The 16,371-nt window shown below is 36.1% G+C and overlaps 1 protein-coding gene across 1 annotated transcript; it reads left to right on the top strand.

The window, feature by feature from the left end:
* The first annotated feature begins 4,943 nt into the window (after window positions 1-4,943).
* alpha-Man-Ib (alpha-Mannosidase class I b) lies at window positions 4,944-14,509 on the top strand. The gene is made up of 11 exons (XM_077445935.1): window positions 4,944-5,201; window positions 6,644-6,769; window positions 6,845-7,040; window positions 9,097-9,282; window positions 9,878-10,026; window positions 10,104-10,292; window positions 10,369-10,556; window positions 12,563-12,680; window positions 12,750-12,932; window positions 13,316-13,456; window positions 13,547-14,509. The coding sequence occupies exons 1-11, from the start codon at window positions 5,118-5,120 to the stop codon at window positions 13,763-13,765; spliced, it is 1,779 nt and encodes a 592-aa protein (XP_077302061.1). The 5' UTR covers window positions 4,944-5,117; the 3' UTR covers window positions 13,766-14,509.
* Window positions 14,510-16,371: the final 1,862 nt, after the last annotated feature.

Raw genomic sequence — 16,371 nt, 5'->3', positions numbered from 1 at the left:
GGGCAAAGGCCCCGGAGCGTCGGAGGCGCCGGGGGCGAAGGCCCCGGGGTGCCGGTGGCATCGGGGGCGCTGGGGGCAAAGGCGTCGGGGCGTTGGCGATGCACAAAACGTAATTCATAATTCGTAATCACTTCGTAATTTCTAATTGGTGCATCAATTTCTTTCCGAAACCAGTCGATTTAATATCTTATTTTTATTCGAGTTTCAATTCCTTTTCGAAACCACCCGTTGAAATCAACGGGCCCAACACTAGTAATATATAAAAACGGACTGTCGGTATTTATGTATATAAATATGTGACAGACGACGGGATCAGTATGGGAATCGAGACGCCAGGAAGCATGGTAGTGGGGGAGGGGGGGGGGGTGTCGAGCGTCCTCCGGCCGCGCTGGACTTACTGGGGGCGCGGAGGCTCTGAGCTTCGAGGTATGCAGGCGCTGGGGGTGAAGTCTCCAGGGCGTCGCAGCGCCCTAGGAGCAAAGCCTCCAGAGCGCCGGAGGTGTCGGAGACGTAGGAGGGCAAAGCCCCTAAGGCGTCGGTGATGCACAAAATGTATCACTTCGTAATTTGTAATTTCTAAATCGTACATCAATTTCTTTCGGAAACCAGCCGTTTCGCTTTCGATTCTGGATTCTAGAGGTGCACAGACACACACATTCATCCATAATTTCGAACGGGTTGGATTGCTAAGTGTATAATGTGCCACTTTTTATTACGATTAATATTATGTGCGCGTTAGCCTATAAATTACCTTACATTATACTTATATATAACATATAACTTTATTTTTATTCGTGTTTAAATTCCTTTTTGAAACCACCCGTTGAAATCAACGGGCACAACACTAGTTACATACATATATATTTCGCCGTACATACAAATACAAATGTATTAATTCCGAGCAATAAAGATCCTCTTCCAGCCAAAGACAATCGCGTAAACACGCGTGGGACACGGTCAACATACCACTTATTATCCCGCGCTGCCTAAAATTATTAAATTAAAATTAAATATTGAAAGTTAAAACAGAACATACACAATTTAAATAAATTGTAGGAATATAGCACAGCTTCTACTATACGAAATTATATTTCCCCCATTGAACTCAAGCTGTACAAATGACATCATCGCGTCTTGTTCGAACACGAAAGTTAACCTTGGCCGAAGTACCTTCATTCGAACTAGAGCGATTACACCATAAACTCGCTCCAGATACACGAGTACACAGGAACCCACAAAGACAACACACAAAGGAAGACCTTGACCCCGTAGGTATCTTCCAGAACGTGATCTCACCAGCCGAGCTACGCGTTACACAATCAACGAGTATATGAACCATCGCATCGTCCCCAGATGCTAGTGAGCTTCAGACACTCAACCTGGCCCGTTCCGACGAAGTAACGTAACGAACCTATACCTTATTCGCTTTAAGCCAGGCGCCATTCCACCGAATATGTTGACGCAGACGTATCGCAACTGACGACCGCGACAGAACATACGTCAACACAAAGTATGTGCATTGGTATGGGCAAAAATGATACGTCTGCATCAACGTATTCGATGGAAGAGCGCCTTTAGTAACAAATTTTTGTACTCGAGATATCTCTAAATATTTCGTACACGAGATATTCACCACAAGCTTCTTTCGTTTTTTATACGCTCTGCATACAAGTTATGAATTTCTATTATACAATTTTATTTTTGTTTTTAAATTTTGTGGGAGATTTACTACATACCAGGAGAAATAACACTCAAATTTGGAGCCTGGATATGACTAGCCGAAACTTAGAGACTCCGGGTCAAAACCGTAGAGGTAGCAACCCTAATTTTATGATGCACACTTCATGCTCAAAAACAATTATTCCGTTCCGCTGCACTACTTCTTATTACGCTTCACACATACACTAATGCAAACAAATAAATGGCAGTTAAACGAATGGTAAAATGACAGACACAACTATTGATTGGCGTTCATAGAAGTAGAATGCATAGAATGGTCATTGTTAACAAAAGTATCGTATAAAAGCGAGCCATCGAAGAGAGAGACGGAAAGTCAGAAGAGAGACAAGAGAGAGAGAGAGATGAAGTTTAACAAACAATGAGCATACCATGAACAAACTCTGCCGCGCATAGGGTTGCCAGATGATAATTTGATAAAGGAGGGCAGATGGGTCTAAAAAGGAGGATTTTCTGTAAAAAAGGAGGACATTCAGAAATTAAACGAATTTTTTATATTATTTTACTTTATTTTAATCATATTTAGCTGAGCTGCCAATTTTGGAAATAAGTTCTTGGTTTTTTAACAAATAATTATAAAAATCTTCACATGTCATGTTTTTAAAGTTGTATTGAGTAAGAATTAAAGTTTTAACTGACTGCACACTTAGTCTATTCCTCTCTTTGCTCCACTGAGTATTAATCAGTGAAAAAACTCTTTCCACATTTGCGCTATGTGCGCTTATACAAAAATAAAACTCGCAGATTTTGAGCAGTTCTGAGAAACATTCAATGTTTTTTTTTTAACACCTTTGAAGTAGATTGTCCACTGCTCGTGCAACTTCAAATCATAATATGCTTCATCTTCATCTGATTTAGATTTAAGAAATGAAATCAAGTTACAAAATTGATCGTGTAGCTTAACATCGTCAATCTCTACACCTCTGATGCTCAAGAACTCAATGCATGAAACTAAATCATCATGCTATGGAGGATGAACGAATGAGACGACTGGCATGTTAATGCACGTGTTTATTATATGACAGCTGAAGACAGAGTGAGTAGTGGCTCTCCGAACCCAGCCGGGTTGGTCCCCACTCGCAGGAAGGCAACCAAACTCGACCATGTCGTATAAGCGAGCCGCCACAATGCCCTGCCCCCTTTTTCGCCTCCCGCCAGTCCCGTCCGATGTTTAGCAAAAAGGAGGACTTACAGTAGGTAAGGGAGGACGGGAGGACAAAACATGGAAAAGGAGGACATGTCCTCATTTTGGATACCTTCTGGCAACCCTAGCCGCGCAGAGTTTTTGTAGCAACATTTTTGGAGGCTGAGAGCGATTCTATGCATTCTACTTCTATGTTGGCGTTACATTGGCGAACAATAAACTAAATTCGGAGGACACTCCCTTAGACAAAAACAATTACGATATTAGCGTTTGAGCAAGAAACTTACAAAATGTCTTTGAAAGATGTGTAGTAATGTTACAGTACAACTTCTATGATCCCGAATTAAGATAGGTAATCTCATCCACTTCACCATAAATAAACTAGCCTCACGATCGCATTATTGCGTTATTATACGAGTGTACGAGCATGCAGAACAAACATTTACGTTCACATCAAAGACGTAAATGTTTGTTCTGTTTGTTCACGAGACAAATACACTATTCATCTCGCTTCACATAAACAACTTCGAGACAACTGTCACAACCAAATCGTAGTATACCAACTCGACCACCTTAACCATTTTATATACATAGATGCAGTGGCGGCTCGTGACAATTTTTAGTGGAGGGGCTGCACTAAAAAAATATCATGATTCATGTCATAACAGGACAAGATAAGCACAGTTTTTGGCGTACGACCACTTACATGTGGATTTAAGTATTATTGAAAAAAAACTAGCAAAATTCACCACCCATTAAAGGGGTGGTGAAAAATTGAAAAAAAGCTTCTTTTTAAAATTACATTCCATTATTCGGTCCGGTATTTCCCCGAACCATTTCTTTTTCTATGCTAATCATAGAATTTATACACTCTATGCGACTTTTTCGGTTAGTTCTAGTCGCGAAAAGTGTAAATTTTGTAAATATTTTACTGAATTATTTTGTTCTTCCATTTTTAAAAGAAAAAATCTTAATATATTTAAATAAAAATTACGAGAAAAAGTTTAACAGGAGTAAACAAATAGGCTTTCAGAAGAATACAAAAGTTTGTTGTTATCAAAATGAAAACAACTCACTGGAGATTTGATGAGGGCTCGTACACAAACAATTAAGAGTAACGAAAACGTATAAAAGAAACGAATAAAGCTGTGATTGTGTGAGCCAACGAATCAACTGAAAGAATAAACGCGCAAAATCTTAAACAAAGTGACAGATGAATCGCGACAGTGCTGCCGATATGGCTTTTTCCGTGGCCAGGTCTGAAATAAACTCAGCCCAGAGGCGACGAACTGGCAGAGTGAGTGAAAGAGAAAGAGCTATCTGCAGTTGCAAATAACTCTTTCTCTTTCTCGTTCCGAAACTCCGGGCTGCGCGGAGTTCGGGGCGGCGCTGTAACACTTTACAGCCAGTACAGCAACATTTTAATTCATCTGTCACCATACAAGTTAGTGGGGTCTTCGAAACAGTCAACATTACTTACAATATCACCCTTTTGGATACGGGTGATATTGTAAGTAATATTTACTCTGTCGAAGGCCCCCAATAGTTCGTCCATCCAATTAATAAAAAGAATATCATTAATAAATAAAATATTAAATGTTATTAAATGTTATTATTATACATATATTTTAGAATTTTATAGGAGGGCTGCAGCCCGGCGGCCCATTAGGACGAGCCGCCACTGCATAGATGTACTCTTATGGGTATTAAAACGAAATCTTACATGTACTATCAATGAAATCAGGGGCTAGATTTGAACAGAACAATCCACATTGTTTAATGTATAATTATGAATTTGAGTTAAAATACAAAACCAACAAAAATAGAATATTAAAATTTTTTAGAACACTGTCAGGCATAAACACGTCATTTTACGAGAAAACTGGTTGACCGATTTTAGGGTATGACCAGTTTTAGGGTGTGACCAGTTTTCTCGTGACCAGTTTTAGTGTGTCGGGTGATCACGTGTGACCGATCTAGAGCGACTGGTTGTCCTGTGACCGGTTCACATTTGACTAGTAATCACCGAACCCCGGACGCGTCCATCAAAACTGTTGTCTATGACCTTGTTACGCTGCATTGTAGTCTGTGGTTTGTTTTACACGTCAGTGGTGGTGTGTCCTTTTTTCTCATTCAGGATGAATAGCTGAGCAGCAAATAGACTGAAGATCGTCTTCATCACTAGAAGCGCCCGGGTGCTGTGGCCTCTGATGAATGAGACGCATCTGTAGCCACGATGTTCAGGAACAGGAGCTCGTCCAACTCTCTATACTTGTCTCTGAGTGCTGAAGATTCTCCAGGTCGCCGAAGTCTCTGGAGGGTACTTGTTTACCAACATTCTTACCATTCACGGGCTCCCGTTTCCAAGCAAGATCAAATTTGATTTGATATTCGACGTCGAATTATTGGATCTCACCTCATTACGATTACCCCCTTACCATACTAAATTGAGGTTATGTCAATGTATTTTCAATGGTAATTGGACTAATCGTCACATTGGGGTGGTCACAAAGACAATTTTTGCCATGAAAATCGCGAATACACAATATTTGGCACTCAAGTTCTCGTTACTATGATAGTTATCGTTAGTATGATGGACTTTTCGGCTGCCAGATGTTCCGTTATAGAGATTTTTGTGACGAGTAATTTGTGACCAGTAATCACCGAACCATTTTCAATATAAATCTAAACCTCGATTCTGACGATTGTTGCGTTGAAATATCGTGCAATGATGTCATATTGAGTTTCGTTTTAACTCTTTTTTTGAAATTTTGTATATTTTTCCATACCATAAATATCAGTGTTATCAGTGAGTTTCCAGATGTTAGCATTTGTTAAAATTTTAAAATTTTCGTTGAATTTCTTTTTATTTCATAAATAGCGTTTCACTTATCAGAAATGCGGTTTTGAATTTTTAGTAACTAAACAATTTTGGGTTTTAACGGGAAATCTGCATATTAAATTTTCACTTGTCTATACAATTTTAATAGCTGTATATAAATTAAAACTGATGAGAACTTCATCGTTCGTTCATTAATGTACTATATTGGTGGATAATAAAAATTATAAGCCAAAATGTTTCTACCGAATAATTCGACACAATTATAATAATCGTTTTCCGATTAAATATCAGTGCATATTTATATGAAATATAATACATGTAAGCAATAAGAGCGATTGAAATTGTTTGGGGAGCATTTTCGATAACATATTGCTTTGATAATGTTATTTTGCATATATTATTACATATTCGACAAAAATAAACGTTTCAATGCTCGAGCGTTTTTTTTCTCTTTTATAAATCTTGCAATTAATATTCATACAAAACTCCATAGTGGATTTTTTTTGGGTTTGACCTTTTTTTTTTCCAACGACAATGATATCGAATTGCTCGGTATTGTTATCATACATTTTGATAAGCTACTAGCGCAAAAATATTGCCTTCGGTAATGAGTTATTTTATAAAACTATTTAATACTTGTATCACCGAGTTTAGACTGCATCTATACGTAATAATAAATAGACCAATAGGGATAATCTAGATAAGCGTTTGTGACAAGTAGTGCAAAGCGGTTTACTCGGCCGGCTATCCAATACATATGTGTACTATCAGATAATTCTTTTATCATATTTTTATTGACTCAATATATTATTTTGAAGTTTTCAATGCTTATTATAAATCTGATATATAAACTGACATTCAAAATATGGAATGAATGTTGAAAAATTCATTTAATAATATAATCTAACTTTTTTTTTCAGTGGTGGAACCAACTATCCCGTTTACAGCGTAGCCTAATATACATCATTATTTTAATTATATGTATTACGATAATATATTTCATTCCAAATACAACGATTAGTTCGAGCGACAGTTTTCTCGTTAAGGTAAATATCTTTCGAACCGTTTTCTTATCAACTGCTTTTGTATAATATGTATTTATCTTTGTTTTTTTTTTTTAGGAAATTCCAAACAATGCGGAAACTGCAAACGTCCAATTGTTGAAAGATGAAAGCATAGTGGAATCGAACACCGTCACGGGACAGTTGCAGAATCCTGAACTAGCAAATCAGCTACACGTCGGAGTCGTCAATCCACCGTTTCAACAACAACAAATTGACGAGCCGCAATATTTACAAAATAAAGTTCAATTTAATGGTATTTTTTTTTTTTAATATACATATGTGCAGTAAACTTCCGATTATCCAGCATAATGATGGGTTCAGAGACAAACAAGACCGAATTGTTTATTATTATTTCATTTTAAAATATAATAACATATAGGATTCCGCTTAATTGGAACACATCGGGCCAAAGATTCTGTCCGGTAGCTTTCCTCATGTCTGAGGGTCGTGACTTTCCCGTCTTCTAACATCTATTGTGATCCTTCAGCCTTCTCGACATACCGCAGCTCGCAGTGACTGGACTGCCGTATTCCCAGTGGCAGCCTTGATCTGGTCACTCCATCTTGTTGGGGATCGTCCTCTTCCTCTGCTTCCCAGAACGGTCATTTTATCCAGGCTGGCCCGGTCTGATGTTTCCAAAGAACTGAAGGATACGCCCAAGACAAATGCATGGCAGCCTGTCGCCAAACCTCAGCTCTTGCAGGATAGAGGCATTGGTTTTTCTCCAATACCACACCGTCTCCAATACCACATCTTAACCATTTGCCCATGGCCGTCTTCTTTGGAAGCTTTGGGTGACAAGTCTGTAGCGCGGCTGTCTTCCATAGAATTTCTGAACTTTGCACGGGATTTTGAACCTTATATGCGCCTATTTCAACTGTTTTAAGGTTCAAAATTAGTTGAATATATTACTGAGAGTTGAATGCCATCTATTCAATTTGCTTAAAATTTATATATACCAGTCAAAATTAGTTTTTTGTGTAACCATACTGAAACCTCGTTTATGTGACGTCACGTCTGTTGAACAATGGCGACGATACGTCTTAATTGTATGAAGAATGATTATTTGACAATTAAGCCAAAGCTACGAGATATATTATGTATTTTATTGTTTAAAATAATACTTTATGTGTTAATTAACATATCTGGTAACTTGAGTAAATATTAAAATCTGTATTTAAGGTCGAAAACTCGATTGCCAAATTCGCGAAAAAGGTGCCGCCGCGTACAGGGTTGGTCGCTATATTTATTGCCGCGGGGAAAGGGTTGAAAGCGTCTATTCTTTGCCTTTCTCGAACTTTTATCGTACATGTCTACTCTCCGTATAGAAATTCAGGGAAGATCAAAGCTTGGATCAAACGCATTTTCATAGACATGATGATGCTTTGGTTTTTCCAAATTTTGTTCAGTTTCGACATTGAGCTTTTTGCCATTCCGACATCAATTTATTTCTGTTTCACATTCTTCGTCGTCCAATAGCATTGAACCGAGATAAATGAACTTGTGTACAACTTCAAGATCAGATAGAGCATCTGTCCTCACGAATTGACAATGTCGATTCACTATCAAAATCGTTGTCTTCGCTTTGTTCATCTCGAGTACAAGTATTCTGCTTTTGTGTTGTAGACGACGCAGTAAATCAGCCATTTCCTCTTCGGAATTGGCTATGAGACTGGTGTCATAGGCACATCTGAGATTGGATATTCTTTGAGCCAAAATATTTTGTCCCGAATAATCGGCTTGTTCTAATAAGCGAAGTTAATAGTTTCTTCATCTGGCTTTCGTTCCTTGAGAGGTCCTAAATAGTCAGCTCAAATGATTAAATGGCGTCCTAGTTAAGCGGAATCCACCGTACATAATTTTCTAATGCTGAATATTATTGTTGCATAGGGGTGGGTTCAGGATCCAAATGAAAGGCCAAAGTCGCTTCACAGCATTTATTCAACGATTCGGGTGGTCCACACGTAACCACCGCTCACTCCAGAATATATGATCTACCGTGTGTTCCTCCCTATAAAGGTCAAATCTGTTAGTGTGTCTATTGTCTAGGCACATAAAGGTCTACCTTGGCGAATCTATTGTTTACGCACGGACTCGCCCAGATCTGTGAGAACTCCAGTGTATCCTTTCTTCAGGCAATAAAACATATGTTAAATAACTTATTTTGCGACAAATACGTGTACTCATAGAGAGTTTTCGGAAAATTCATACGCATGTACGTACCAAATTCATGCATGGCTAACGGAAAGTTTACTGTATAATGGATGTGATTTGATCATATTTTGTAAATCGAAATTGACTTTTTTCAGGGCCTACAAATGATAAACAACAGGCCGTTGTCGAAGCTTTCCAACATGCTTGGAAAGGCTATAAAAAATTCGCTTGGGGACATGATCACTTGAGGCCTATTACCGGTGGCTACCAGGAATGGTTTTCATTAGGACTCACTTTAATCGACGGATTGGATACTGCTTACATAATGGGATTAACCGAAGGTACATTTCTATCTATGTATACTTTAATGATTTTCTTAATTTTTATTTTATCTATAAATGTACATATGTACTAGCTGAACCCGACATGCGTTGCAATACCACAATAACGCATACAATTCCCGTTCCCGTTCCCGAGTTAACATCGTGGTAATATGACTTATCTACTGTTTTGGCTTGTGCATCTCGATATGTTTCAGTTTCAAATTAATGCCTAATAATCAAATTAAATTACAGTAATGATAATTTGTTGGAAAAACGCAGGTGGCGAACACATTTGAAATTATTCAATTTTACCCTAACAACGCAGGTGGCGATGTGAACACATTTGAAATTATTGCGTTGCAATGCCACTCATCCCTTTTTTCCCGTTCTCGTTTTTGGGCCATTTTTTTTATAGAAACTATTGCGGGCATACACACAATAACTCATGTAAGTTTCATCGCAATCGGTTGAATGGTATAGGAACGCATACGTGACAGACAGACAATAAGTTTTGTGATTATATGAAGATTGATCATTGAGATCTTGTCAGATTTGTATCTATACCTGTTTCTTAACGAATGTATGTTTAATGAACTCAAAACTTTGTTTACAGAGTATAAAGAAGCCAAGGATTGGGTCGCTACGAAACTGTCGTTCGACGTAAACAAAGATGTCAATTTGTTCGAAGTTACCATAAGAGTTCTGGGTGCTTTATTGAGTAACTATCATCTCACCGGCGACTCGATGTTTTTAGATAAGGCTGTAAGTATCATAGGCGTAGAATGAATTCAATCAATCAATAGCTTTCGAACCATCCGATCAAAACTAAATCCGACCAGGTCGATCTCGGCGAACGGCTTCTACCGGCTTTCGAAACCCCATCGGGCATACCGTACTCTGACGTGAATCTGGCAACGAGACGAGCTCATTCCCCCAAATGGTCGCCGGACAGTTCTACTTCTGAAGTGACCACGATTCAGCTCGAGTTTCGCGATCTGTCCAGAGTGTCGCAAGATTCTAGATTCGAGGTACTTCCACGTCGTCTTCATTGTTCATCTTCATGGCTGTATTCGATGTTGACTAATGCTATTGTTGTTTTCGTAGCAAGCTGCCTCTAAGGTATCGCAACACGTCCACGGCTTGGAAAAGACACACGGCCTCGTTCCGATTTTCATAAATCCGAGCTCCGGCCAATTCTTAATGTACTCGACGATCACGCTCGGCGCTAGAGGTGATAGCTATTACGAATATCTACTTAAACAATGGATCCAAACAGGAAAGACGATCGATTAGTATGTATATTTGTTTAATGTTTATAGTTGGCGTTTGTTTGTTTTGCGCGATTGTATTTTTTGCTGTAACTGCGGCGATATTTTTATCTACTACTTTCATCGATGCTATTTGCGTATTGATAGTATGCTTTGTTCTAATGTATATATGTATGTTTCAATTACTGGCAGTGACAATCAAGTATGCAAAACATTTGTAGTTTTATATTATAAGGCATTAAAATTTTCTAATATAATAGAATTGGTCTTGATATTTGTGTTGTGTCAGTTTGAAATAACCCTCTCGTGTGCAAATGTGGATTTGTTTAAATTTGTATTGGTCTAATATTTTATTCTTAGTTACATTAGTTTGGAAGAAACCTGGTATTATTAATGCTGTCATAGATGTTTATAGAGACTATATGCACCAAAGGAAACCTCTCTGGTTACACGACAATTGGTGCAAGTCCAAAATGTACCCGAAAATTAGTGCACTGACAAAATGTACCCGCGACAAAATGTTCACGCGACAAAATGTACCCGCGACAAAATGTTCACGCGACAAAATGTCCACGGAAATAATGTTCAAGTGACAAAATGTTCAAAAATTTTCCTATTTAAATAGAAAAAGTAACTTTTTATTGTATTATATGTTATATATCTATCGATGTGTATGGTACTTTTTATCGTATAGATCGCGGATGTTATTAAATTAGTATAAATTACAGGTGTTCTCAACAGCACCAACATATTCTTATTTAAATTGAACAATTACATTTTAAGCGAATGTCATTGAATATCATTTTAATATGTCATTTGAACCTTTTGGACTTGAACCAATTGTCGCGTCCCCAACCGCTCTTTATTAATTGTTTAAAGAACATCAAAGATGACAGTTACAGTGGAGACTGTTATGTAATTTTATTCTCTAAAGAAAATATCCATGCTGTGCAGATTATAGTGAAATATGCCAACCGAATAAAAGTGTAAATGAAAGCTCAAATTTTGGGCAAATATCGGTAGGATCAGTCGAGAGGATTATATATATATATATATATATATATATATATATATATATATATATATATATATATATATATATATATATATTTTTTTTATTTATTTTTTATTTATTCATATACATATATTTACAGGATATAATGTTTATTTCAAAGTTGGACATGTATTCCTTATCAGATAAGAGTAGCTCTTGTGCCTGATAAGGGAGCTACGATTCTATTAAAAATTCTTAAAATCTATTATAACATTTTTTATATAAAAATTACATTAAAATTTTTCAGTGTAAGTTTTTTTTGAAAAAGTGTTTAATTTTTTTTTACTTGTTCTGTTTGGTTAACAATACAGCGCAATTCAGAAGGGAGATTATTATATGTATGTAATATGTAGATAAGTTTTCATCTTTAGATGAAAGCCTTTAGCCTTTAGGCTGAAGCAATTTTTTTAGTTCAATGGCTAGAATTAAACAATATTAATGTGCTGATTTTAATTAATTAATAATTAACTGATTTGCGTAAAATGAACAATTTTGTATTTTTTTTTAAATAATAAGCAACCCAGGGAAGAAAAAGTAAGGCTAAGAATTAGAGGAATTGTTAGTAAGATGCGATGCGAGTAGTGGCTGTTTCAAATACCCTAGTATTTTCGGCTAAAACCATTTTTTACAAGTGGCCTAATAAATTAGTCCATGGCTGTATATGTATGTATGTAGTACTTGAAAAGATTTCGAATGTTTGCTTAACTTTTTAATGTACTCTCAGTATCTTCTCGGTGATCATTCTGTTCTTCGCTTCTTTGGAAACATCCTATACTAATTATTCCGAAAATATCGATGCCTTGTGTTATTGAGTATTTTTAATGTTCTCAGCTATCTAAAGTATCCCTAGCGTATTGTCTCATTTTGAACTCTTGATGTGATGCGAAATTGTTTATAATTTTGTCGACTTTGGTTAGTCATTGCCAAAATTTTTGTTGTTTCACCTCTAATATTTCATTTCTTTTAACTCATTCAGCTTGAGAGATGATTATAAGCTTGCAATAGAAGGTATACAAGAGCTGCTCGTGAAGAAGACGTCTCCTAATAAATTGGTATTCCTCGGTGAATTGGTTTCGAGCGGGAAGAATCAACGGGTTTGTATTTATTTATTATTTATTCGCAGCTTGCGTGAATTTTGTATGATTAAATATTTTCTTTTATAGGAGTTAAAACCAAAAATGGACCACTTGACTTGTTATTTACCGGGCACGTTGGCGTTGGGCGTTAAAAACGGCATGCCCGAATGGCATATGAAACTCGCCGAAGATCTAATGAACACTTGTTATCAAACTTATGCGATTCAACCTACCTTTTTAGCACCGGAAATCACTTATTTTAATATGCAGGTGAGTTTTAATATCTTTTACTGTATGGGTGGTTGGAGTAAGTATTGTAAGGTATTGATGTAAACACGACTATTTAATTTAAAACACGACTACAATGAACGGGAAGGAAGTCATGTAGTAGCCACCAACATGGTTGAATCAGTCCCAACTCACAGGATGGCGACTCAAACTCGACCATGCTGTAGGGCCCCTACAGTACTCCCCCCTTAGTGATAACGATACAAATAAATTACAGTTATAAAAATACTTAGGATGGCAATCCAAACTCGACCTTGACGAAAGGTCGCTGTTCAACTGTTTCTAAATTTGGAAAGCATGCCAAAGTAGAACAAATTTTGGGTGTAAGAAGATTTTTTTCTAATTTTACGTTATATGTGTTTCAGTCTGACGGCGAGTCCGACATGTACGTGAAGAGTAACGATGCTCACAATCTCCTTCGTCCGGAATACTTGGAAAGTTTGTGGTATTTATACCAGTTTACGGGCAACACGACGTATCAAAAATGGGGATGGCAAATATTCCAGGTAATTGATTCATTACATCGAATATATACATAGGTATGTGATTTCAAATCGTGTTCTATTATATTATATGTGTAAAAATCGTTGTTTCAGGCTTTCGAGAAGTACACCAAAGTTCAAAATGGGTATACGTCAATCGGTAGCGTCAAGAATCCGGATAACACGCGTCCGCGTGACATGATGGAGTCGTTCTTCCTCGGAGAGACGTTGAAATACTGTTATTTGTTGTTTAGTGACGATAGACATTTGTTGGATTTAAGTAAATACGTCATCAACTCTGAGGCTCACCCGCTTCCCATAAGGGACGAATAATTTTGGAGATTTTCGATTCTGTCTCGGCGAAAGTTTTATAATCTCAAACTTAGACAGATCGAACTCCAGCACGGGGTCCAAGCCTTTGCTATATTTTTTTGTTACATAATCAGAACGCTCATAGAAAAAGCACGGTTAAATTTTCTAACACGATTTGAACGCAGAAGATGAACATTTGGAAATGTTTCTGGTGTGCTAATATCATCCTGGTGTGTGCTAATGTGTTTTAATATATACTTTACTACTTTTATTTGTTTTTTATGAATTAGATAGCACTTTTATCATTTTTTTTGTGTGCTTTATTTATACAATAGATGAAGCCAGTTATCTGATTTAATCTTGTTTTAATTGAATTGTAATTGAGTTTTAAAAATTCACTGTTTATATTAGTGTGCTATACAAGTGGAAGCATTTTTTAAATATTATATTAATATGTACATAGGTGTGATGTTGTATAGCCATTGTATTTGTATTGATGAATCTTACCAATAGCAAGGAAACTCCAATCTTTATCTAAAGATCCTTGAACTAACCTAACCTAGCTTTCCGGTTTGTATTTGGGTTTACATGCTAATGTTACGGTTCAAAGTTTTGCAGTAGTATACATATGTATATAATATATGAATATAGTTCTGCAAAAAGCATCCAATCCACACGAGTAATAATTTACTCAATGTGTAGGTCACACAATAATGTCATAAGCATAGTTTAGAATTTTTGTGCAACTGTGTGGCTTATAATATGAAAAAAAAAATTGCATTTTACATATATTATTACCCACGTGGTTTGTATGAAGACATCGCTATAGAATGAAAGTTTATATGCAATTATTATTCAGAACTTTATTCTTTGCCACACTTTTTAAATTATATTTTATACCAGATGTACATATTTCTGTGCTACGTCCCATTTTCAAATATTTCATATTATATTATAATAATATATATATATATATATATATATATATATATATAGTAATATTTTTAGGTATGTAATGTGTATTAATACGTAGATAAAACATTTTTTATATATTTAATACGCCGAAATTGTAACGTGAAATTCATACGTGTGTATGTATGTATGTGGAAGGTTTTAACTTGGGACGTTATCAAAACTGTCGTTTGTTGTAAATTGACTGCTTTACAATTTCGCAACGTTTGATTTTCTCAGTCAAGTGATTGAAAACTAGTCATCTTCACGGTTGTGCAATGTGATGACTCCATTGCAATAATTTTAGTAAGGGCGCGGTGCGTGTCGCATTTCTGTTACATTTTATCACAGAAGCAGTGTCTAGATTTCGATGGCTCCGTTGATTTCGTCTGAATTTGGAAGAGTCTGTTTGTTCCTCGATGAAATCGCCGACGGTGGAACTGAAATATTTTATTATAAATCCATCCATCCGGTAGTGATAAGGTCAAAATCCCTCTGCTCCTTTTGTACACTGATAAATAATATTGGACTGTAGAGGTATATGCTTATCTACTTAGTCAATTATGCTGTGGGCGTGTGGAGGGGGAGAGGGCGAGTTGTTTGCCGTCTTCTTTTATTGTATAGGCATGCTTAACGTATGAAATTTCATTTTTAAAGTAATTCATAGGAATTGCAGTTGTTTTTATCTCACTAAGGCGTTTTTTACAGATTTCTTTTGGGTAGGTTTTTATAAGAATTAGAAACAAATACAATGAAAAATCACGTTTTTTCTTACTGGACCGGGGACTAATCAATCTTTACTAAATTTGAATATGACATTGGCTTCTTCTCGTTTATGAGATATAAACGTTTAAAAAAAGTGTGATTTTTTATTTTTGCCGTCTTTAACTCAAAATCTAGTATCACTGTGACAAAAGTGAGCATTGGAATAAATAGTGATTCTGTAAATATGTTGCGATTTTTACAAACCTCCTTCGATTACAATTCAGAAAAAAATTTGCCTCTTATCTGATCGTTTTCATACTTTGCCATATTGCTCATTTTGGTCATCAATATAAGTAAATGTATCCTCCGCCATTACGATAGAGATAAAATATCGTTTAAGACGCGTTTGAAGTTTTCAAATTTTAAATCTGGGCGACGTCTATGTACTCTTTAGTTTTATACATAGATGGCGGTAGTAAAATAAAATTATTGGTATTTTTATTCAAAATAATAATTTTTTATTGCTTTAAAATAATTATAATGATCTAGCGAATTTAAAAGTCAAAAATTCACTTATGAGCGAAGGGCGTTCTGCCTAGGCCGTTTCATATTGTAATTTAAAATCATTTACTGCTCCAATTAGTACGTTCAGATTAAAAAAAAAAGATTGGCCAACTCTTGTAAACGTAGTGAAATATAGAACTGGTCCAATAAATGCACGAAAACAAAAGTATTTTGAATTAAATTTGCTAGGTAATTAGTATTTTAGAGCAATAAAAAATCACAATCAATAGAAAAAGCATCTGACTGTGGATTCTAATACTAATTTTTGGTACAACAATACTAGATTTTGAGTTAAAGACTGCAAAAACCAAAAATCTGTTAAAATTGTGCATTTTTTTACACACTTACATCTCATTAACAGTCAAAATTAGTATAGAAAAGTTTAATATGCATTTTGTATTGTTAAG

The sequence above is a fragment of the Arctopsyche grandis genome, chromosome 2 (assembly GCF_051622035.1).
Source record: "Arctopsyche grandis isolate Sample6627 chromosome 2, ASM5162203v2, whole genome shotgun sequence".
In the NCBI taxonomy this organism is placed as follows: domain Eukaryota; kingdom Metazoa; phylum Arthropoda; class Insecta; order Trichoptera; family Hydropsychidae; genus Arctopsyche; species Arctopsyche grandis.
Note: the sequence above shows the minus strand (reverse complement) of the source record. Positions and strands in the feature narration are given on the sequence as shown.